The following is a 22,889-nucleotide window of genomic DNA, read 5'->3' on the forward strand; positions in this document are numbered from 1 at the left end:
TTGATTGTGCCCTGGATGACTTTCACCTTCAAATGACAGCATCTTTTGTTGCTACTGCTAATAATGGTTGGACAAACATTAAGACCAAATGCCCTGGATGTGTTTTTCCTAAAGGACATACCAACACTGGGTTCTGTTCGAATTTGTGTGGGGAAATGACATGAGGTTTGCCTTGCCTGCAGTCAGAGGCAAGACATTTGCTTGACATTTTGTGTTTTAAGGGCTTTGTGTGATTATCTCATTTTATCTTTGTAAAAGCTCTTTGAGGTGGCAACTATTACTCCTATTTTGCAGATGAAGCAATTGAAGCATGGGGAAGTTAAGTGACTCAAGCAGTGTCACACATTTGGTAAATGCTAGGACTTAATTAGAATCCGGGTTTGCTTGACAATAAGCCCATTTTCCTGGGCCGCTATACTCTACTCCTGTGTGTAAAACTATTATAAAACTGTTGTTTTTCCACTTCCTGCTTAAGGAAAGAGCTGTCGTTTCCTGGAAAAACAAAAATCTTAGGATATAATTTGTGAACTTCATCTTAATTGATTATGTAAATATTTGTATGTGTGTCTGTGTGTATAAATGTGTGTATGTGTATCATGTGGTACAGGTCCTGGCACTTAGTAGAAAATGAATTTTAATGAATGCAAGAGGAACAGGCATAGGTTTTTGTTTGTTCCCCCCAAGGAAAGTACTTTATTCTGATTATAAAAGTTATACATGCTTTTTCTTTTAACAACAACAGCAATAAAGACAACATGCAAAGGTGAACCAGAAAGTGAAAATCTCCAAAACCTTCACCACCCAGAGACGGCATCGTTATATGCATTAGCACTGTCTTGTAAAAGAAATAACTGACCATATACACCTCGTGTAACTGGTAATAAAGGACACCATTTATGTGAGCTACAAATAGTATGCACTAGAGGTTTCAGGGACATCATAACTGATGTTCATTGTCAGATGTTGTATAGAAACTTGCCAATCCTAGATGCTGTTTTTGCATAATCTATTTCTGCACTAGTTCTGCTACTCATTCTGCTAATGGGGAGAAATGTGTGCAGGTTCCTATCTCCCAGGCTCTATTTCCACGACCCTGGAACCTGTCCCCTTGCTCGCATCGCGGTTCTTAACAGTGTCTAGAGTGCTGTCACAGCCAAAATTAGAGTGTTTTCCTGAACTAGGAGAAGTCTCAGGATTCTTTGTCATTTTTTTCTATTCTGTCTTCTAAACAGATCAACCTACAACACTCTTCTCCTGTCTTCTATTCTCCTTCCTATACTTTGCTTGCCTTCCTTCCTCTCAGAAACATTTAGGGTAGGGGTAGGGATTTGGAGATGAAATTAGAGTGGGCGTATTCTTTTACCCTGGCAACTCTGCATTTTCGAAGATACGATCGTGACTTGTGATGTTTGGGACGGGGCCTGAGTATGACCTGCTTCATACTAAGCAATCTGACCTGGTTTGGACAGTCTGCATCTCCTTCGTCCTTCAGAGAATAAGAAGCATAGTTCGCAGACCACCTGGGCTTTTCAGGGAACCTGGGACAGGTGTGTTCTTCGGTAGGAAGCTTGGGGGCAGCTCTGTAGCTTTCAGGTACCACTCCCTTCTACCCTGGGCATAATCATAAAATCTCACAAATGCATAGTACTTTATTTATGCGTTTCTAAGCAGTTATATTCATTACAGTTTCTGTGAGGCATACAGGCATTTTTTCCCCCTTTATAGACAAGAAAACAGACATACAAGATGTAAAATTTGCCCAAAGGCATACGTACAAAGATAGAGCCACACTTAGGTCTTTTCCCTCTTGACCACTGTCTCGCCCAATAGACCAGCATTTTCCAAAGTGTGTGCCACTAAATATTGGTTTCATAGTATAGTCTGTCAAGAAATGTCAGAAAACTGTGGGAGGGTGCATGTTATCACATCCATAAAACAAAACATTTAAGTTAATGGAAGGTGTTTTGTTTCGCTTTGTGTATTAATGTGAAGTTAGTGTGTATAAAGGCTCTAAAAATCCTGTAGTCAGGAATCCTGTTTAAGTCAGTGTGACCAGATTGTCTCAATTATATTTCCTCGGTGAACTCTCACCCTAAGAGGGACCATTATTCTGTGGAGTACACGTTGAAAGGTGCTTTACTAGGTGATAAAATGCAGCTTTGTCCTGGATTTACTTTGGAGGTGCTCCAGGAACCGCAGTGGTTAGAGGAAAATCTAGTTTTTGAAAGCCTGAAGGGAGAGTCCAGGGGATTCTGTTACATGGGCAGTAGTTGGAGATGTTTTGGGAATAAGGACTACCCCTCGGGATGGGGTGAGAGGCTGTTCATGGGGAATCCTTGTCTTCATGTCTTTGTCAGTAATTCAACAGGAGCTTTATGGGGTAGGATTTTTAATTAGAAAATAAGATTCTCAATCAACAGGATCAGCGTTCTAGGACCAATTGTCAGTGTTGTTAGTAGCTAAAGATCCATGAACAGTTCTGCCTGTGTGACAGCTGCACTGTTTGGCAAGAGTGAGCTTAAGAAATTTGGACCCAAAAGAGCATGCTGTTGCATCTTTGCAGGCCTTTGACAAGGCACATGCCTTGACTGAGGCTGTCTGTATCAACACCCCTCTCACCCAGTTTTTCTTTAATACTCAGCTTCGCTGCATTTTTTGCTCTTATTAGATTGGCTGATGAAGCGGGTAGGGTGGGGAGACGGTGGTAAAGAAAGGCTCAATTGGCAGATTCCAAATTCATCCCATTAATCAGTTTTCCTATTTACTTTTAGCAGAAACAACTTATTAACAAAACTCTTTTATTTTGAAGTAAATTGTTGCACCTAGGCAGAAATGATAGATTATTTTGCATTGAAATCTCAAACTGAAGAAGCAGGTCCAACTTAAAACTGATATTGGACATTACACCTGATGATTTTTCTTTTTCCTTCCTTTTCCTTTTCCCTTCCTATATCTCTCCCTTCTTTCTGCAAAGGACCTACCTGCTTTCATACTTAACCTAAGCTAAGCTGTTCTAAGAGTTGAATGTAGATCAAAAGTTCACGTACTGTACTTTAAAATCCAGAAGATAGAAACTGAGTTAATGGAAGTGCTTTGTTTGGGTTTGTGTGTTTTGGTGAGGAGAATGGAATGATCCCAGTAAGAGGAATGGGTTTGGAGAAATACTATGAAATAGACAGGAAAGTTAATGACCTAAGGTGTGATTTCTCTCAGCAAGTGTTCCTTAGCTGTCCTCCAGAAAAGTGATCCAAGTATGAGACTGTGTGGCCTACCTTTTATAAAATGTTTGAACTATCTGGTATTTTTCTTTATTTGTGTGTAACTTTCTGAATTTTAAACTTGGTCGTAAATCTCATGGCACTAACTTATTTTGGGGTAGAATGCAAAGAAGGTAGATAAAGGTCAGGGCATCTGTGGAAGAAGAAAGGCAAGGGTAGGGTTTATACTCAACAATCATTTGCTTTTTTATACTCAAATTCTGATGGGATAATCAGCCATGAAAAATTAGGTTCCCAAGATTTAGACCTCTTTTCTTTGTGTATATGTGTGGTGCCTTTCACGACGTCGTGTGTGTGGGGGTGGGTGTGGCAGGGGGATGTTATATGTGGGATTATGGGGGAGCCAAATGCCATCTCAGTTTATCCTCACACCAGTACAGTCCAGCCATGGGTCAGTCTTGGCCCTGGATCTTGTAAGCACCCAGCAGGGTACTGACTAACTCATGAGTAATTCGTTGTAGCTTTGTCCTTGTTTATGTTGAGCAGTGCACAGCGACATTGCAGGGCATTTATTTCCTTTAATTCCCCTTTAGCTATTTTAAAAAATAACCTGAAAGATGTTATGGTTGAGCCTAGACAATGACCTCAGGAAACAAAAACAAACCTTTCAAAAAGTAAGAACTGAATTTGTATGCCAAATGTTGTGAATGATGGATAAAGTATGAAAAAACACTAGACTTCATGGAGAGAGTTTTAAAATTTGTTTTTGAAACAAATGGTCCCTGCTTCAGTATCCTTCACTCCTCTGACTATGAAAAAATCAGAGATTATGCCATGAGTTTCAGAACAACCAAGTAGTAGTCAAGTCACAAGACAAAAGCAAACAGCTACTAGAAAACCCCCATGATATTCAGAGGTAGATAGACTTGTTTCTTGAGGCCACCTCTCTACATCAAGCTTTCCACAAAAGCTGCAGTGTCATCCTGTTGTGGAGATGGAACCAAGGACCCCTTTCAGGGTGAGAAGAAGGCACCTCCCTCCGATACTTTAGCTTAGCAACAAAAATACAGATGCCCACACATTTAAATTTCTGAATAATCAAAAATATCTGCTTACTGAGCAGAGCACAGCTCTCCTTCTCTCCCACTGTCTTGTGGAAAGACAGATTGGCACTTTCCCCTAGATTCCACGTTCTAACTTTATTCTGATCTTTCAATTGCTCTCCTGTGCGTTGCATGTAGGATAAAATAGAAGCTTTCCTAACTTGTTTTTTCAAGTCCCCTCCCACCTTCTTTCCTTCTCTTTATATGTCTGAACTCAAATATAGCCACATTCACCCCTTCTTTCTTCTCCAGACATATCTCATTAGTGCTTTAAAAAAATTTTTTTCTCACAAATCCTAACAGCTAATCTTTATTGGCACTTTTTACACACTGAGAATTTAGTACAGTGATTCAATAAGATAAATATTCTAAAATTGGATGCTACTCCAGCTTAATTTATAGCTACTTTGAGGACTAAAATGATTATCCAGTATATCTAATAAATTCTCATTATGAATCATTTGATGGAAGTATATCATGGACTTTAAAAATGGTTAAAATATAAAACATCTTATCTTTTGGGGGTAGGATTCCATGAGGAATGATTGTTTCAAACTTTGCTCAACTACTAACAATTCTAAACTCATTACAATCTTATACAGGTTGTCAATTCAACTAAATTACTTTTCTCAATAATAAAAAAATAAAGTAAATTAAAACCAAAGAGACTAGGAGAGAAAAAATGATCTTTGAGGAGAGTCGAAATGCTGAAGATGGATCTCACTGCTCGTAGTTTAAGTATCTTCAATAATGAGGCTAACAACTTCTAGAAAACTTTGCTTTTGTTCTAGAATATCAAGAGTTTCTAGAAGAATTCTCTAATATTCTTGAAATTGTTTTCATCTTTTGCATTTTTAATATGCTGTGCGTCTTCCAAACCCATCCTCATTTATTCTCCACAGTGCTCCTTGGGTTACACGGTAGTGAGGCACCAGGGCATCATCCAGCTCGCTCACATGTGGAATAAATGACCTAACTTGGACAGAATACAAGTCTTTGACTTCTGGGAAGATCTTTAATACTGAGCCATATTGGCAAATGTGTAATTTTAAGAAAGTAGAGAAAAGGCACCCCTGAATATACTAATGCACATATTGTGGTAGAAATTGTAGCTGTGGTTCAGAGTATCCTTGAATGCAAGAGCTTGGAAGGGATAGAAAACATTTGTACTATGTGCAAGAATCCAGCCACAGTGGTTGCTATTCACAGTTCCTTTTGGAGGAAATTCAGAGTGATAACACTGAAAACAGCACAGTAGTTCCAAAGGAATTTAACATGAACCACCACTAACTTGTGGGCTTGGGTGAGAAGCTGTAACTTTCCATTGGTTTGAATCATCCTAAGAAATGATTTCTTTAATTTATTCATTTTTCCTTTGCTAGTTCCCTCTAAATATTTAAGATAGAGCTAACTGTACAAAATTTTCTTTGTTTTCTCAACCCAAAATGTGGATTGTATGCAGCCAGTACATTTTAAAATTATATTACCATCACAGATATCTGTGAAGTTATTTTCTTTGGAGATATATAACCATAATCTTGTATTTTTAATTCTTGGCCATAATATTGTCAATGTTTCCAGAGAGGACATGAGTTCAAACCATACCATTAGAGTTAAAGTTTAATACGAGGAAAACTTTCCAGATGGCAAGGTTTGCTTAATTGCTCAAATGAGGATCCTTTTTGTCCTGACTTTTGTTTCTTCTACTGGAATATGGACTAGCCTAGCCCTGGGGCTGAGCTCAGAAAGAACGGAACCCAAAGGATTTGTAGTGGGATGTCCCCAGGTCATCTAAGTCTGGTTCCAGGGCCAACTCTACTTGGAGCCTTCCAGCATCTTCTGGGCCCAGGAACAATCCTGGTATGAAGCACACTCTCCCATGGTGGCCTTAGTCTTGACCGGAGGCCTGATGTAGGCTGCCAAGTCCTATAGACGTCGCTAACATAAATGTGTTCATCCCCGGTAGATTGTCAGTGACAGCGTGCGGGTAAGCGGGCTGCTGCTCAGGCTCCCTTTCTGTTTGGTCGATGCAGTCTTCAAACAGGTAAAAATGCTGCTCACAGCATAGACACTTACATTGGGCAGGAAAATTGGTCTTATTGTCGTGACAGTCCATGGACAGATGCCTGCTAATTGTGAAGTTAGTGTAGGCCTCAGGCACAGAAGGTCTGTGCTGGTAAGGAGATGTGGTTTCAGAGTGGACACATTGTGGAAGGCCTTGAGGGTCATGATGTTTGTAGGCTTTTAGGTAACTTAATTAAAGCTGCATTTGTGAAACATTTGTTTGAGGTTCTTTTGGAGTCCTGAACTGGTGTGGGCTCCTGGTGGTGCTGAAGGAGCCTTAGTTTGGAAGGAAGATGTGATTACTAGGGCTATTGCAGGCATACCCCATTTCATTGTACTTTGTTTTATTGTGTTTTGCAGGTATTGTGTTTTTTACAGATTGAAGGTTTGTGGCAACCCTGAATTGAGCAAGTCTTTTGGTGCCATTTTTTCCAAGGGGCTCAGATGATGGTTATCATTTTTTTTAGTAATAAAGTATTTTAAATTATAGTATGTACATTTTTTAAAAAAACATAATGCTATTGCACACTTGACAGACTACAGTATAGTGTAAACATAACTTTTATGTACATTAGGAAACCAAAAACTTGGCGTGCCTCACTTTATTATGATATTTGCTTTATTTTGGTGGTCTGGAACCAAACCCACAATGTCTCTGAGATATGTCTTACATAGCAGACCTGCTGTATCTGAGCTCTGCTCACTGGGGTAAGTCCCTGATGTCTGCAGGATGTTTGGGAACAGCTCTGGCTTGGGCCCGGTATCCCATGGTGAGTGGGGCAGTAGCAGATTTTGCTTTATTATAAAGTAAATGTGCCCAAATGGTTTTGCTAGTATTGGATCAGCCAGTGAATTTTTATAGCTATTTGACAGGGGACAAGCTCTTAGAGTTTTGGGGAGGTAGCCCTCAAACAAGGCATAGTTAGCAGTCACAAATCATTATTATTTTTGGCTCCTTAGCCAGAATAATGGGGCAAGCAAGCAGATGTCAAGATTCTGTATAGTAAAGAAAACTCTACATTGCAAGTAATATGTAGTTTATTGCAATTTGCTATTGTTTTTGTAATCTGGATTTATTGTATTCGAGTTCCAAAATAGGAAAAATAAAACAAACACATAAACCTAGATTTCGTACTTTTTAATTCTATTTACTAAGAATAGCAGTTCTTGGTAAACAGATTATGCATTCAGTGGATTTATTTTACCCTAGATTTTCCAGACAGCATATTTAGGATAAAAAACAATTTTAGATAGGATATCCTATGGGCAGAATATTTTCTTGGAGGTTTTAATCTGTCAGAGTTTCAGTATTTTTGACTTTTGAATTTATATTATCGAAAGCTTTTCATTGGCTCTTATAAACAGTTTGGGCATGTATCTTGAGTAAACAACTAACATGAACAGGTTTAATGGGCTCATCACTAACCCTGAGAACGTACTTTAAAATTCACATTAGTCTTCTAATAACTTTACAATTAGTCCTTTACAATTGATCAAACTATTTAATGTAAGCTATGTTACATTTTATGCCTAATGTAAGTTTTTCATCAGAAGAGAATAAATTTTAAAGTGTTTGTTGTTTTTGGCTTTTATTTTGTTTTGACGCATTCTTCTGATAGCCAAATACATAATGTAGTAGATTGTATTGTAAAGCAGTGCATTTATAGAGCCATTGATGACCAGAGACGTATGGCCTGGAAAATAGACCAAGATTTTCATTAGGAAATCACTTCAGCAACAAATGGGTTTCCTCTTAACAGTCTGCTGTGGTGGGGCCCTATGTGTCTGAGACTGTCTCACTAGGCAAGAGCAGCAAAAAAGAGTCCGTATTTTGGACAGTTAATAGAAGTTTAAAGGATCAACTCCTTTAGGTCACAGTGGGCAAGGCAGGGAGTTGTTGTGGCTTTCTGCTACGGACTTGGTAGTGCCTGGTCTCTGCACATCCCTGAGGAAGTAGGTGAGGAGGTTAAAGGGTCACCAGGGATGCCTGGATGCCACACTGAAGCTAAATTAATCCCAGGAGAAGCAAACTCCACTTTAAAATCCTTAGTGGCCTACACTACCCTTAAAAAAATTTTTTTTTAAAAAAGAATTTTAGCTAAATGAAATTTTGTCTCTGTGTATCCACCACTGGGACCTTATTAGCCAGGGTCGATGGTGCTCATTTGACAGTTGGCCTTGTTGGCTTGTATAGCAATATCAGGCCTAAGTGTATGACAGTGTGAGGTAGTTTCTGTTTTCTAGACTTAAGCAGGGGTCCATCTACATTAGCAACACTTACAGAGGTTATAGAAGGAAAGAGATTAAGATCAATGCCTCATGATCTGGAACAGAAGGGAAGATGCTCGTATCTAAGGTTTCAACCTCAGCTGGATTGTTGTGGGGTTTTGTCTTTTTGGAGTTCCAAGTTTCTGATAATGTGTAAAGTACATGGCATTAAATGGTATAGGGAAAACTTCCATTTTCACATTCTGAAAATTGAGGGCTTTGCTCTTCCTTTAATAAAATGGTGGCTTTCTTTGATGTGGGATTTTCCAATGGGACACAGCAAAGGAAAGCACTGTGCTTCTTTTTAGTTATGGCCTTCCAAGAAGCTGAAGCTTGAGACAGTTTGGATATCATTAAGTGAATTTTCTCTTCTATCCGAAGATTTTTTCTTAAATCCTAAATGTATGGGGTTATTGGCTGAAATGTTTCTCTGAAATATTTACACTTTGGGCACATATGAGGGCTTACCAAAGATGAGTCAACTATGGAGCATCGTCTGTCTTCTCTTTCCTGTGGTTTCCTCCTTACCCCTCCTTCTGGACTGGGCTGCTTCTGTCCCCACTGTTCCCTGATAGCACGCACTCGTAACTCCTTGTTAATGATCATTTGTCCTACACTATGTTCTTGACATCCCCCGCCTCTTGGGGTTTGTTCTTTGTGAAGTATGTGGTGGTGGGTAACTAGCGTGTGAGAAGAAATGAAAGAGAACATTGTTCCAATAGTCGCCATCCCGGATGTAACCTGTCATCAGTCAGTTGGTGTGCCTCTCTCTCCCTGAATAACTTATTGGACACACACAAGCTCTGGCATGGGTCACCCAAAAAGTTAATAGGACATACCAGTTAAATGATCAGATTTTTTAATTTAAAATCTTCTTAAGGAGAAAACAATTTTTATGTAAAAGAAGGATTGCAGCTCAGTTGTGAGGACATGGAAATAAGCCTGAGGAAGGTTTGGCTGTCTTTTAAACAGGAAGTTTTTGATGAATGGTTTTTAATCAAGTTATAACCATTCATGATGGCTTAAAAATTCCTGTTTCTATGTCCCTTTATTTCCAATCACAGAATGACCAACCTTTATTTCCTGATCTTTGTGCCAGGTGATGCACTAAGCACTTTCCATGTATATTATGCCTGTCAGCCCTTAACAATCCTATGTGTAATACTCATTACTGTTTAACAGATGTCAAGACTGTGGCTGTGTGAGATCAGGTGACTCACTCAGAGTAGCCCTGCCTCAGTCTGACCTTGGGTTCCACCCCCCAAAACACAAAACTTCTCATGGCACTTATGAGTTCTTACATTTGTCTTCTTGGTACTGTTTTACATGAGTGTATAATCTCCCAAATGCCGGGTGTTTTTGTTTTTCTTTTAGTAGAAGCTGCTTTAATGTGGTCCTGTTTTCATTCCCTTGGAATGATCTGAGTCAGAGATAAAGCTGTTTAGAACTAAATGTATATCTGTAGCCCTTTGAAACTCCATAGCTAAGAATTGGTTTGGTAAGGGGAAGAACATCACATGTCCTTGATTCTTGTTTTACATTTCTTCAAGGACTAAAGCCTCATGCGGTTCTCCTTTTTGTAAATAAACACACATAAGTTTTCCATGTGCATTTTACTCTTTTTGAACTCTGTCTTTCTTAATATAAAATGAGAGTGTTAGGCCAGGTGACCTTCCCCGTGCCTTCCAGCTCAAAAGTGTTATGAGGTTGCAAGTCCTCTGTCTACAGCCCTGGGGTTATTAGGGTTACTGGAGAAGCCTGAGTCCTTAGTGTGGCTAGGGGGTGAGAATGACTTTTGGGATCACTGATGTTCAGGCAGAAGGACAGGTTTCTGGGAAATGAAAAGGAATCAGCCGTTTGGAAGGAGAGCTGAATGCTGGGCCTAATGCATAAGCTTGTGTATTCGCCATTCGCAGCAGGTCACAGCAGATCTAGTACAGCATTTCTTAAAGTTGAATTTATATTGATAATATGTCTGTTAATATTACTTGTAAAAAGAGTTGTTGGCAAAAGATCACGTTTTCCTTCTGTTTGTGAACAAAATGGATCATTTTGCAAAGTTGTTGTTTTATTAGCAACTCTGATGGAAACTCTGTTCTGAATAGTGATTATTTCTACTTTCTCCTTAGTTTGTTTTCACTCCTAGAAGTGCCGGAAGAGATGGTGTAAAAGAGAGGAAGCAGGATGAGGGAGTATAGGCCACACTGGGAATCCGCGAAACAATCGCATACACTGACAAAGTTCACAGAAATTAGATAAAATGCTTTTGGAAAATCTAGTTTGTCTAGCATTTTGAAAGAATTTTTAGAGTTTCTAGAACAAGTTCATTTAGTCTTGTATTCCAGTGTCTTGGAAGTTCTCTTTGTTTGACTTGGTGACTATTGTTCATGCCCACCCTCTCCCTGGGCGATAGACAGTTCTAGGCTTTGGGGGCCTCTGGGGCCCTTTCCATTTTCCTTGTGGGTCCCACAGCCTCTTTAAGCAGGCTTTCCCTGGAGGTGATGTTCATTCACATCTGAAATTCACACTTCAGCTGCTATGGTATCCTGCCACAAAGAGTACCCATTAGATTAAAAGCAAATGATGTTTTGTAAATTACCCATTGAGGCAGAAAGCGAGTTTTGTAAACTAGTATTTGTAAACAGAATTATTTCTGCTTCTTCAAGATGTGCACATGTAACCTCAGTCTTCTTAACGCTGGTGAAGCCAAGGAGCTGGTTTTCCAGCTGGCAGCGGAGTTGCCATGCGGAGTTGTAAAACCTTAGTCTGAGTCCTAGCCGGGTTCATTTTCGGAGCCTTAGTTTTCCAGTTTCTGAAACGGGGTCAATAATACCTGCCTTATAGGACTCTCCCAAGGATGGAATGAAATGGTATATTAAAAGCAATTTGTAAACTATAAAGTAATACAGATACAAAGTATGAAGGCCAGGAGTTCGTGAGCAGGATATATTCAGCTTAAGTTGCTGGTTTTGTTTTATTTTGGTTAAACACAAAGACCAGGGTAGTCTTAGAACTGCTAAGCAGAGAGAAAAGTGGAGCGTAGCAGTGATGGGAAGACCCATGGCCGAGAGGTGGCGATGTCCACGCACAGCGAGGAGCGAGCTGGATGGAGCCTGGGCGCAGCTTGGCTCAGAAGGTGGGGCGTCTGGGGAAGTCCAGGGTAAAGAGAGGTGTCATGAAAGAGCCCGGGCAGGGCAAGGCAGGGGCGGAGAGGTGCAAACCCAGTGCTGGACAAGAAGACCCTTTCTTCAAACCAGGCCTCGTGAGGCCAAAGAGTTTGCTAGACTTGACTCTAGAGCTAGTTCTGCCCCCTTGGTTTCTTTGTTGGGGCCTTTAGTCTACTCCAAGTCTACTGTAATAGACTGGTGGTGTTTAAATGTTTTTGTAAAAATCACACACCCTTTTGATATTACATTTATTTGTTTTTACTATACCAATTTATTTGCTTTTACTATACCAATATATTGCGTATATTGTATAACACATTTGCCAATATACATTTTTGAAAAATGAGATAAAAAATTTAAAATAAATGAAAGGTGTAAAGATTTCTTCCTGCACTTTAATGGCTGTCTGATGATTGCTTTAGAGAGTGGTGCTAGGAGCATAGTGGGGAAGGGGCAGTTCCTGTCCTGTGTCCTCAGGGTCTCTAGGTGCCAGCCTTGGAGCCTAGCTCCTTCTAGCCAGGCAGGCAGTGGGCCAGCAGAGCTCAGTCATAATCATCCGCCACAGAGTTGCCAGACTGTGGCCTGCTGAAATGGCCCTGCTCCATAACCTCCGCTTCTTCCCTGTCTCACACTGGGTGCGTCCAGAGCCCACAGCTGTGTGGGATGCTCACATAAGGCTCGGCAGCAACACCTTGAAAACTTGACTACAAGATTCTGATGACAGTGACCGGCAGGTATGTTCACAGATCAGTTTTAGCATCTGAGGCACTATCTAATGCAGAGAGAAAATATCTTAACTCTTACCCCAAAACTGGTTTGTTTTTCCAATAACTAACATGTAAAAGCTTTATGTTAGTGGCAACAGTACAAGGTATGATTATAAAGAAATGAGGCTAATGTTTATATACCTAAGTCTCTAAAACGTAGATATGTTATTTTATAGATACATTATCCTAATAATAACATCAGGTAATATTCATTGAGGTAAGCACTTTACATGTGTTACCTCATTTAGTCTTCGCAACAGCCCTGTAAATGTAGGACCTGTTAACCGTTCAGCAGATGCTTGAGTACCTTCTTGGTGGTGGAGCTGTGAGGGTGCAGTGTACGAGAAGACCAGGTCTCTGAGCTTGTGCGGCTTGCAGTGGAGTGGGGCACCAGACACACCCTAAGGGACCAGACATAGCAGAATCATAATTATGGCGAGTAAACAAGGTTCTGTGTTAGAGAACTGCGGGGCACGATGGGCTTATGAGGAAATGCCTCCACAAGGGACACTTGGCGTGTGGGGGGCGTGCAACCTTTGGTGGAAATAAGTCGATGCTCCTGGACAGTCCTTTGTGCATCAATTTCTGTCAGGAGTGTGTATTTAGGTGGACTTGTTCTTTTCCTAGGTAGGTCATAAAGCACGTAGAGGGCAGAGTCTGTGTCTAATTCCTTCTTTTGTTCTTCACTGCATGTAGCAGAAAATAGGTCCCAATAAATGTTACTTGCCATGAATTGGTACATAGATGGATGGATAAAAGATGTGTAAGGCATTACATCTTCCTGTAATGTTTTTGAGATGTCAGTCAACAAACATTGACTATGTCTTGTGTGTAGAGCATCTTTAAGGGGATTTGAGGTTAGGAAATAGAAACAAACTTTGCCACTTGCCCTTTAAAGAGTTTGGAATACGGTCTCTAGAGCACATAGAACACCTGAGAGTTAGAAAAAGCCAACAGGGCAGGTTGAACAAGCAAGTGCTTATCATGTCCAGGTTACCCCTTCACCCACATGAACCATGGAGTTTGTTGGGTCAGGCTTCCCAAGAACATGCTCCTGCACTGCTTAGGGTGGCTAGGCACGCAGATGGTGGGGGAGTCAGGGAGGAGGTTGCAGAGGGAGGTATGTTCAGAAGAAAGCCAGCTCAGCATTAGCAGAAAGCTGGGCTGCAGAGAAATACAGCTAGTGGAGAGGAAATTTGCTGACTTATCTTTTTCTCTAATGGCATCATGTAGAAACTTGGGATTTGGGTAAGTGGCTTGCAGTGCATGAGTCTTCTGTCCTCATATCCTGCTTCTTTCCTCACATAATAGTTGTCATAGTTCAAGAACTGTCTCAGAGCACTGACAGTGTGTGGCTCGGCTGCATGGTTCCATGGATGAACCATACTTTCCTCTGGCCTTGGCCTTGTCCGGCAGAGACTTGCAGACATAACATCATTAAATAGCAACATGTATTTTTACAAGATTTACCTATTCAACACCCCTACCCCCACCCCCTGGAAGTCACAGCTTCTTTAATGTCCTGTTGGTTATGTGAAAAACAGGACTTTATGTAATAAGCCCTGCACAGAAAACCTTTTCCTGTTCGAAAAAAAATTTTTTTTAATTGTTGGCAAAGTTAGGAGACAGTTCTGTTACTCCAAGAGCGAACTGAAATGTCCTCTTAGAAAAATATGTAGCATAATGTTTTGGTAAGTAAAGGATTGCTGTGGGACTTTTTTTTTTTCCCTAAGTCTAAGTAGTGAGTTAGTGTATGTCCCACCTGAGTTAGTGAATGCTTCCTGAATTTTTTAAAGATTTCATCATTATGTGTTCTTCAGTCTTGTTAAAAACGTTCCCCAATTGCAAATGATCTGATCTAATTATAAATGTTGTAGAGCTGTACCACCTCCTCCTCCAGTCAGTGTAGACTGCCAGGAAGCTACTATCTAGGAAGATCATGCCCCTTTATCATTAACTAAATGTGACAGAGACAGGAGTCAGGCTTCCTGTCCTCTAGAGATTTCTTCATGTAGCTTATCTGTGTCCATTGTGTTTGAAGAACAAGGGATATTGTGCAAATGCCCAGACTTTCTGCGTATAGAACATGTTGCAGGGTCAGAGTACTCTCCTCCATTCCCATCTACTCCAGGGGCAGGCCTGCTTCTTTCAGGAGGAATTTGGGACGTGGTTTGCTGGTGTTGGTGGGCCCTGTAGATGAAGCTGTGCCCCTAGGAGCGAATGTGTAAAACCTTCCTATAGGATTTGAGGATTGTCGTGGGAATGAATTAGGACATTAGGGAAATGCAATACTCAGACTCTTTTAGGGAGTCGTGTATGTACATAAAGTCTTTCTCAAACCCTGTCTTGAGTTTGGAACAGATCTATACGTGGGAAGGAAGAGGAAAGTCTTGGGAATAAAAGTAACGTCAGTGCCATCCACTCGACACACCTGCCCAGCATCCAGCCTGATGCGCCCCCATTCAGGACCGTGTCTGACCTGTACTTTCTGTGTGCCCTGGCAGAAGAGCTTGTCACATAGCTGCTGTGTTGCAATTCTTGGGTGGAATGTAGTACAGAGGGTCAGAGGGCACTCTGCAATGTGTATTTCTCAGCATTAACTGTCCAGCCCCACTCTGACTTTTGCATCTCCTTTTTGAAAGTAAGATTTTTTTCCCCTTGTTCTGTTTTCTACTTCCTTTTAATGAGAAAAAACTTGAGTTTATGGTTTATGTTGGAGCCCTGGCTTTGTCCTGCTATGCAATGGCTTTGTTCTGAGGCAGCGATTGGCATTCAAACATCTGTGTCCCACATCGATGACATGAGGATGTGGGCATTGTGGCTGCATCCCTCGGTGACCACAAATCCAGCCAGAGCGTTTTCGTGGTCAGGGAGAAAGGGCCACAGGGGTCAGGGGGGCTTGTCATCTGAGCCTTGCACCCAGTTGGCTGAGAAAGCCAAGGAAGTCTGGGGGCCATGCGCTCAGCCCTGTTCCCAGGGTTCTAGGACACCCAGAATCCCGCTCCTGGACCTAGGATGGAGCCCTGATGACAAATGCTGCTCAGTGAGCAGTGAGTGAGGGTCTCCTCTGTGCCCTGTTCTGTGTTGGGAACAAAAAGTGGTAAGATAGGGTCCCTCTGTCTTAGGAACCCGCTTTCCTTTTTTTATATGTTGTAGAGGCGCTCTGGATTTTGGCAGCTCACTGTGTGTCCAGTAAGGGAGTCAAATTGGCACTTCCTTGTTTGTAGCCCAGCTTCACTGCTTCTGCTGGAGCTTGAGACTTTCTCAGGTCCCCTTCACTGAGTGTTTAGAGTTGTGGATTTGCATACAATACCTGTAAGCTTCTACTACACCCCAGTGAATAGGAGGGGAATGAGGCTTGGAATGGTGATATCTTGGGCCCCCAAAGTTGGGATCTGATACCTTCTTCCCAGTGACTTTACCATGTACCAGACACCACTGAGCATTTTACATACCGTATCTCATTTAATCCGCAAAACAGACCCAAGGGGCTATTATTTCTCTGTTTTACAGATAAGGAAACTTAAGATACATAGGGGCCAAGCAGTTTCATGAGGTTATATAACCAGCGAGTAGCAGAGCCACCTAAATGCTCAAAAAACGGTTGACTTTTCTCTACTACTTGTCCTATAGGTATATGTAGCACAGTTCAGTCGTGGAGCTGTACTTAGAGGGTGCAAGCCTCGAGGGCTTTGTACTCTCTACCCTTCATCCCTTCATCCCTTCCTCCCAGGTTGTCTTTTTGGATTGACAGTAACCTTTGATGCAGTGTCCTTGGGTTAGTTGGTGCATACTATTGGTTATTTTGCGGGGGAGGGAGTGGCAAATAATACTTGCGTTTAAGTTTTTCTTCCTTTTTTCAGGGGTAGGGGCAGTTAAACTTTCTAAAATTAAAAAAAAAAAACCAAAAAACCCAGTTTTTCTAATATTCACCTCTATTTGCCTAATGGACTTTAAGGGTCCAAATGAATGTAAGTTTTACTAGTTTCCAGGCTTTTAATTCTTGACTAAGAATATATGCTGTTTCATTTCTTTATTTTCCATAATCAGGTGGGCCCAGTAATGTAAAACTTCTCATGAATGTAAATCTGAAGAGAATTGGCAGTTGTTTTAGGGGTGGTAGAATGGAAAGAGTTTTTGATAGCACTTTGTTACAGAGTACTATTTGCATAGCACTGTAACTAAACAAAATTTAAGTGGTTTTAAAACCAGTTCCTGTAATTTCCCTATGAAATATAGCTATGTGAAAGGAGATGTTTGTAATAATGCGTATTTAATTTATCCCCTCATTAAATTAAGATTCAGATACTATTATAGTATTTTTAAGATAAGGTATTATTTTTCTAGTACAGGTTTGAGCTCTTTTGGATCGAGGTTCAGAAACCACTGTGACTTCTGGTTGAAATCTGTACTTACATGTAATGCATATCTCTATTGATTAGTAAGTTTTCCAATTGGAGAATTACTGTATTTCTGACATGATGTTTTGTTTTACAGAATTCAATCCGTCATAATCTGTCTCTACACAGCAAGTTCATTCGTGTGCAGAATGAAGGAACTGGAAAAAGTTCTTGGTGGATGCTTAATCCAGAGGGAGGCAAGAGTGGAAAATCCCCCAGGAGAAGAGCTGCGTCCATGGACAACAACAGTAAATTTTCTAAGAGCCGAGGTCGAGCTGCCAAGAAAAAAGCATCCCTCCAGTCTGGGCAGGAGGGTGCAGGGGACAGCCCGGGGTCTCAGTTCTCTAAATGGCCTGCCAGCCCTGGCTCTCACAGCAATGATGACTTTGATAACTGGAGTACATTTCGCCCTCGAACTAGCTCAAATGCTAGTACTATTAGTGGGAGACTCTCTCCCATTATGACCGAACAGGATGATCTAGGAGACGGGGATGTGCATTCTATGGTGTACCCACCATCCGCTGCAAAGATGGCTTCCACTCTCCCCAGTCTGTCTGAGATAAGCAATCCTGAAAACATGGAAAACCTTTTGGATAATCTCAACCTTCTCTCATCACCAACGTCATTAAATGTTTCAACTCAGTCTTCACCTGGCACCATGATGCAGCAGACACCATGCTACTCGTTCGCGCCGCCAAACACCAGTCTGAATTCACCCAGTCCAAACTACCAAAAATATACCTACGGCCAATCTAGCATGAGTCCTTTGCCCCAGATGTCAATGCAAACTCTTCAGGACAACAAATCGAGCTATGGAGGTATGAATCAGTATAACTGCGCACCAGGACTCTTGAAGGAGTTACTTACTTCTGACTCTCCTCCCCACAATGACATTATGACACCAGTTGATCCTGGGGTGGCCCAACCCAACAGCCGGGTCCTTGGCCAGAATGTGTTGATGGGCCCTAATTCGGTCATGTCAACCTATGGCAGCCAGGCGTCTCATAACAAAATGATGAGTCCTAGCTCCCACCCCCACCCTGGACACGCTCAGCCCACATCTGCAGTTAATGGGCGTGCCCTGCCCCACGCAGTAAGCACCATGCCCCACAGTGCGAGTATGAACCGCCTGGCCCAGGTGAAGACAGCTGTACAAGTGCCTCTGCCCCACCCCATGCAGATGAACACTCTTGGGGGCTACTCCTCGGTCAGCAGCTGCAATGGCTATGGCAGGGTGGGCATTCTCCACCAGGAGAAGCTCCCCAGTGACTTGGACGGCATGTTTATCGAGCGCCTGGACTGCGACATGGAGTCCATCATTCGGAATGATCTCATGGATGGAGATACTTTGGATTTTAATTTTGACAATGTGTTGCCCAACCAAAGCTTCCCTCACAGTGTCAAGACGACGACACATAGCTGGGTGTCAGGCTAAGAGTAAGTTAGTGAGCAGGTAAGATCACCCCAATATCAAAAAGGCCTTCTGAGAACTGAACTTAGAGGAACACTGAAACTTGCCATTTATCTTCCATGGTTAGGACTTTTTTGATGTCAGCTGGTTGCCCCTTGCAGAGAGGCATCTTTTATCATTCATTCTTCACCCTTTTTACAGTTTATAAAGTTTCTTTTTGAGCTTAAACACGGAAGCTTTCTCCAACTGCTTTAAATATTTTCTTTTGACTATTATATGGTTGCATCTTTTTAGTAGCTCTTCAATAAATGAATACATTTGATACAAATCAAATGCTGAAGGGCTTTTCAAAGTGGAATTTCCCCACATTCAGTGATTTCAGAACTGTTGGAGAAAGCTCTCGTTCCCCTCTCCCCCCAACTATGTCTGTCACTCTAATATGTTAAGTTGAATTGATTTTAATTTGGCTATATTTTTATTGTGCGTATTTTTTTTCTAGGCTATCCTTAAGAGTACTTCAGATTGTCTGACAGCAGGAACTGAGAGAAGTCCAAAGATGTCCTTCACTCCACCTTTTCATTTTCTTGATTAAAAAAAAAAAAAAACATAATGAAAAAACGTTTCTTTTTTCCTTTCGTCAGACTTGGCAGCGAAGACACTTTTCCTGTACAGGATGTTTGCTCTGTGTTTGCAGGTTATGTGCTGCTGTAGATAAGGACTGTGCCATTGGAAATTTCATTACAATCAAGTGCCAAACTCACTACACCATATAACTGCAGAAAAGACTTTCGGATCCTGGTGTGCTTTCAAGTTTTGTATATAAGCAGTAGCTACAGAATTGTATTTGTGTATGTTTTGTTTTTTAAATATCCATTTGGTCCAAGGAAAGTTTATACTCTTTTTGTAATACTGTGATGGTCTCATGTCCTTAATAAGTTAAACTTTCGTTTGTACTACCTGTGTTCTGCTGAACTGACGAATCACCAAGAACCAAGCTCTCCATTCTGAACCTCCATTGAACAGCTTTGGACCTGTTCATGTTGCCACATAATTCACATGAGAACCAATAGCCTGTTATCAATCTGCTGAATTAATGGACTTGTCAAACTCTTGGGGAAAAAAAAAAAGATTAAACGCCAGCCTTGTACAGGTCTTTTCTATTTTTTTCGTTTATTTTATTATTTGCAAATTTGTACAAACATATAAATGGTTCTGATTTCCAGATAACTGATTTTTGATGTTATTGATGGGACTTGATCTTTTTGGAATAGATACTGAACTGTAATGTTTTCTTAAAACTAGAGTCTACTTTGTTACAGTATGCTTGTAAATTTGTGGAATCTCAGATATTTGAGACAGCATCCATAATTATCATTTTGTATTCTAACTGGATTAGTACTAATTTTGTACGTGCTTAACTGGTTTGTACACTTTGGGATGCTACTTGGTAATGTTTCTGACTAATCTTAAAATCATTGTAATTAGTACTTACATATTCAACATTTCTGGCCCTACTTTGGCAGGAGAGTGATGTATAGTTATAGACATTTTGCGTTTCATGTTTAAGAGAACTTGATATGTTTTCATGTGTTTTAAAGAAATTTTATCTGCTTCTGTTACCCTGTGAGCTAAGCATAATGCACAGCGTTGAGTCTTCTGATAGATACCTGTCCACTCATCATGGCATTTGCTCCTGGTTGGCCTTGCAGTGTTCGTAGATCAGGAAGGGAGGTCTGTGTCTACAACAGTGTTCCTTTTCAAACTGGGGGTTTTGATCAGCAACCATTTTGAGTTGAGCTTCAGCAAAAGTTTTCCTTCATAATTCTGTGCTCTTATTTTGGTCTAGGTGGAGGTTGGTTTTGTAGTTCTGCCTTGAAGGATTATGTCAGCACTCACACTTCGTCCCTCTTTCCTTTTTGTTCTGCAGATTACTTAGCACATTATGGAAAGTAAGTCAAAGTGGGGGGAATTTTAAAATGGGACTTAGTGATTTGTAGAATGCTTTGTGTTCACTAGTACAGATGGCGACCAAATGGAGCAGAACTTGTTTAAAAATTGGGGCAATTAATTTGAAAATCAACAAACCAGCTCTAAGTTGTGTATTTGAATTTGTTTTGAACGCCTTTGCATAAGTTAAGGATTTCTTTAGCCTTTAGCAACCTAAACTGTAATTCAGATCATTGTGTTTTAATATTTTCCAATTACCTATAACTGACAGACCACGTTAATTGGCTTTGTGTCCCACTTAATGCATTGGTATTTTCAAGTAGTGGAATGCCGGAAGTCAGCACAATAAAAGGAACAGGTGCACAAAAATGTTCCTCGTGCCTTCTTGAGAAGGCTCTGATTTCTATGTATGTAGCTTATATCATGTTTGCTTCGTCTTGCCTATGAATCGCAGCCCTGTTGGCTTGGTTTTTCCTACATGTTTTATAAGAACCCAAGTGTTCCTGATAGATGTCCTACAGGAGGCCAGCTCTATGGTAAGTTTCCCACTGTAACTTCCACTGTTTTAAAAATTCCTTAAACAACCACTTCTCTAACCATCTTCATTGTTGGCCACTCCAGAATCTGTCTGGTTTTAGAAATCCCAGTCCCTGTAAGCAGCGCCTCCTGCGTGTGGACTGGAGCTTGCTGGCGCAGAGTACTCGTCCCCCATTGCCACGGACCGCCACGTGCCAGTGCACGCGAGCCTCAGAGCCCCCATTTGTTCGTCAAAGAGACAGCTTAGCTGACATCACTGTTAAAATACTACTTCATAGAGTGACTTTAAAAAAATGTTTCTTCCTTGAGTCTATGTAAATATCTTTTTTTTTTCCTTTCAAATTTTTCTGTGTTGAAATTCTAACATGGATCCCTGGGTAGCTAGCTCTCTGGGGTACAGTGAACTCCATTGAAAGGCACCTTGTCTATTTTGAAAACATTATGTGACCTCTGGTAATTCTTTCTCTGTACGAATACTGACTTTCTGAAGTAATTAGTATATCAGTTATTGTACATGATTGCTTTGTGAAATGTGCAAATGATATCACCTATGCAGCCTTGTTTGATTTGTTTCCTCTGGTTTGTACTTTTATTAAAAGCATATTGTATTATAGAGCTATTCAGATATTCTAAGTATAAAGTATTGTTTCTGTAATATAGACGTATGGAATATATTTAGGTAATAGACGCATTACTTGGAAAGTTCTGCTTTCACAGACTGACAGAAGTCTAAAATAATTAGCAAATGTTATAACGCAGCGAGCAGTAAATCAATGGAACAGCCCAAGAAGAGAAGGACACTTGAAATAGAAATAGTTCTCTGAAGGTATACAGTTTGGATGTGTTCAACTGCTGGACATATGTGTCCGTTTCTCCCTGGTCCCGCACCCCGCCCCTCTGAAATTCTTATATTCAGCCTTTAAGAGTTCTTAATTTATAATTGACTTTTAAGTAAGAAGTTTCTCTTGCGATTTTAGTTTGGTAGTGATCATTCAGTAAAAAATGCATTGTGGTTTATGCAAACAAAACTACGGCATGACTTTTGGCCCCCTCCTTGATGCAGTGTGCAGCCTGGCAGTGTGGCTAGCTGTGGCCACCTGAGTCTTGTGAGGACATAGTCACACACCCTCCCACATTTCATTACTCGAGTTTAGTAACAGTGCAGGTTCCATGTTCGTGTTCCAATACTCTGAGAAGTGCCTGATGATGCCGATGTACTTACAGACACATGAACAATCTTTGCTATTATTGTATAAAGCCATAAATGTACATAAATTATGTTTAAATGGTTTGGTGTCTTTCTTTTCTCATTGTGCAGAATAAGGTTTTCATTAGGTTATTCGTTTGTTTGTTTAGCTATCACTTTAGTTAGACGGCGTTGGTCATAGTGCCATCCTTTATTCAAATCTGGTATTTCCTTTGGGGGGTGGTGGGGTGAGCAGTCTCTCTGACCAGCTGTAGCTTCCTAGAGTTAAGAACAAGTAAAAACCCCTGATAACAAACAACCCTGGAGTGTAGCTGCTTCATCTTCAGAATGTCTGAAACCACAGCCCTGTACAGTAATTCCTTGGCAATTCAGTTTCAGGTCAGAGCAGACCAAGCGGAAGGTAAAAGCACCTGAGGGGCTGGTTAGGATGGTCCCAGCTAGGAGGTCACTGACAGAGGCTCTGGGTAGTGGGGAGGAGCAGTGGCTTTCCAAGGCTGTGTGTGCTGCTGTCACCACTGCCTACACTTTGCTGAAAGAGGAGCATTGCATCCTCCTCTAAGTGGCTGCAGATCGGAGGTTTATATGTTTGTGTTATTCACAAAACGCCCTGAGGAATGAGCTAGGATTAAGTTCATGATGATTAAAATGCATTTTTAAACCAGAACGAAGGCCAGTCTCTTTGCTTCTGATTCTTTTACCAGACAGGTGAATGTCCAAATGAGTCAGAGTAACAACAAGGAAATAGGTTATTCTGATGTTTATCTGTTTAGGTCAGTCCAGCTTTCAGGTTTTTTTTTTTT

The 22,889-nt window shown here is 40.9% G+C and overlaps 1 protein-coding gene across 2 annotated transcripts in view; it reads left to right on the forward strand.

Moving 5' to 3' along the window:
- Positions 1-22,171, forward strand: part of FOXO1 (forkhead box O1) — an 83,198-nt gene extending 61,027 nt beyond the window's left edge. Inside the window, exons 2-3 of one of the 2 annotated variants that reach the window (XM_039839452.1) lie at positions 17,085-18,424; positions 18,898-22,171. In XM_039839452.1, the coding sequence (XP_039695386.1) occupies positions 17,085-18,422 (1,338 nt within the window). In that variant the 3' untranslated portion in view covers positions 18,423-18,424; positions 18,898-22,171. Of the gene's footprint in view, positions 1-17,084; positions 18,441-18,897 lie in introns of both variants that reach the window. The other variant, XM_039839451.1, reaches the window with a different exon arrangement.
- Positions 22,172-22,889: the final 718 nt, after the last annotated feature.

Source organism: Pteropus medius, unplaced genomic scaffold (genome assembly GCF_902729225.1).
Source record: "Pteropus medius unplaced genomic scaffold, Ma_sr-lr_union100, whole genome shotgun sequence".
Classification (NCBI taxonomy): Eukaryota; Metazoa; Chordata; class Mammalia; order Chiroptera; family Pteropodidae; genus Pteropus; species Pteropus medius.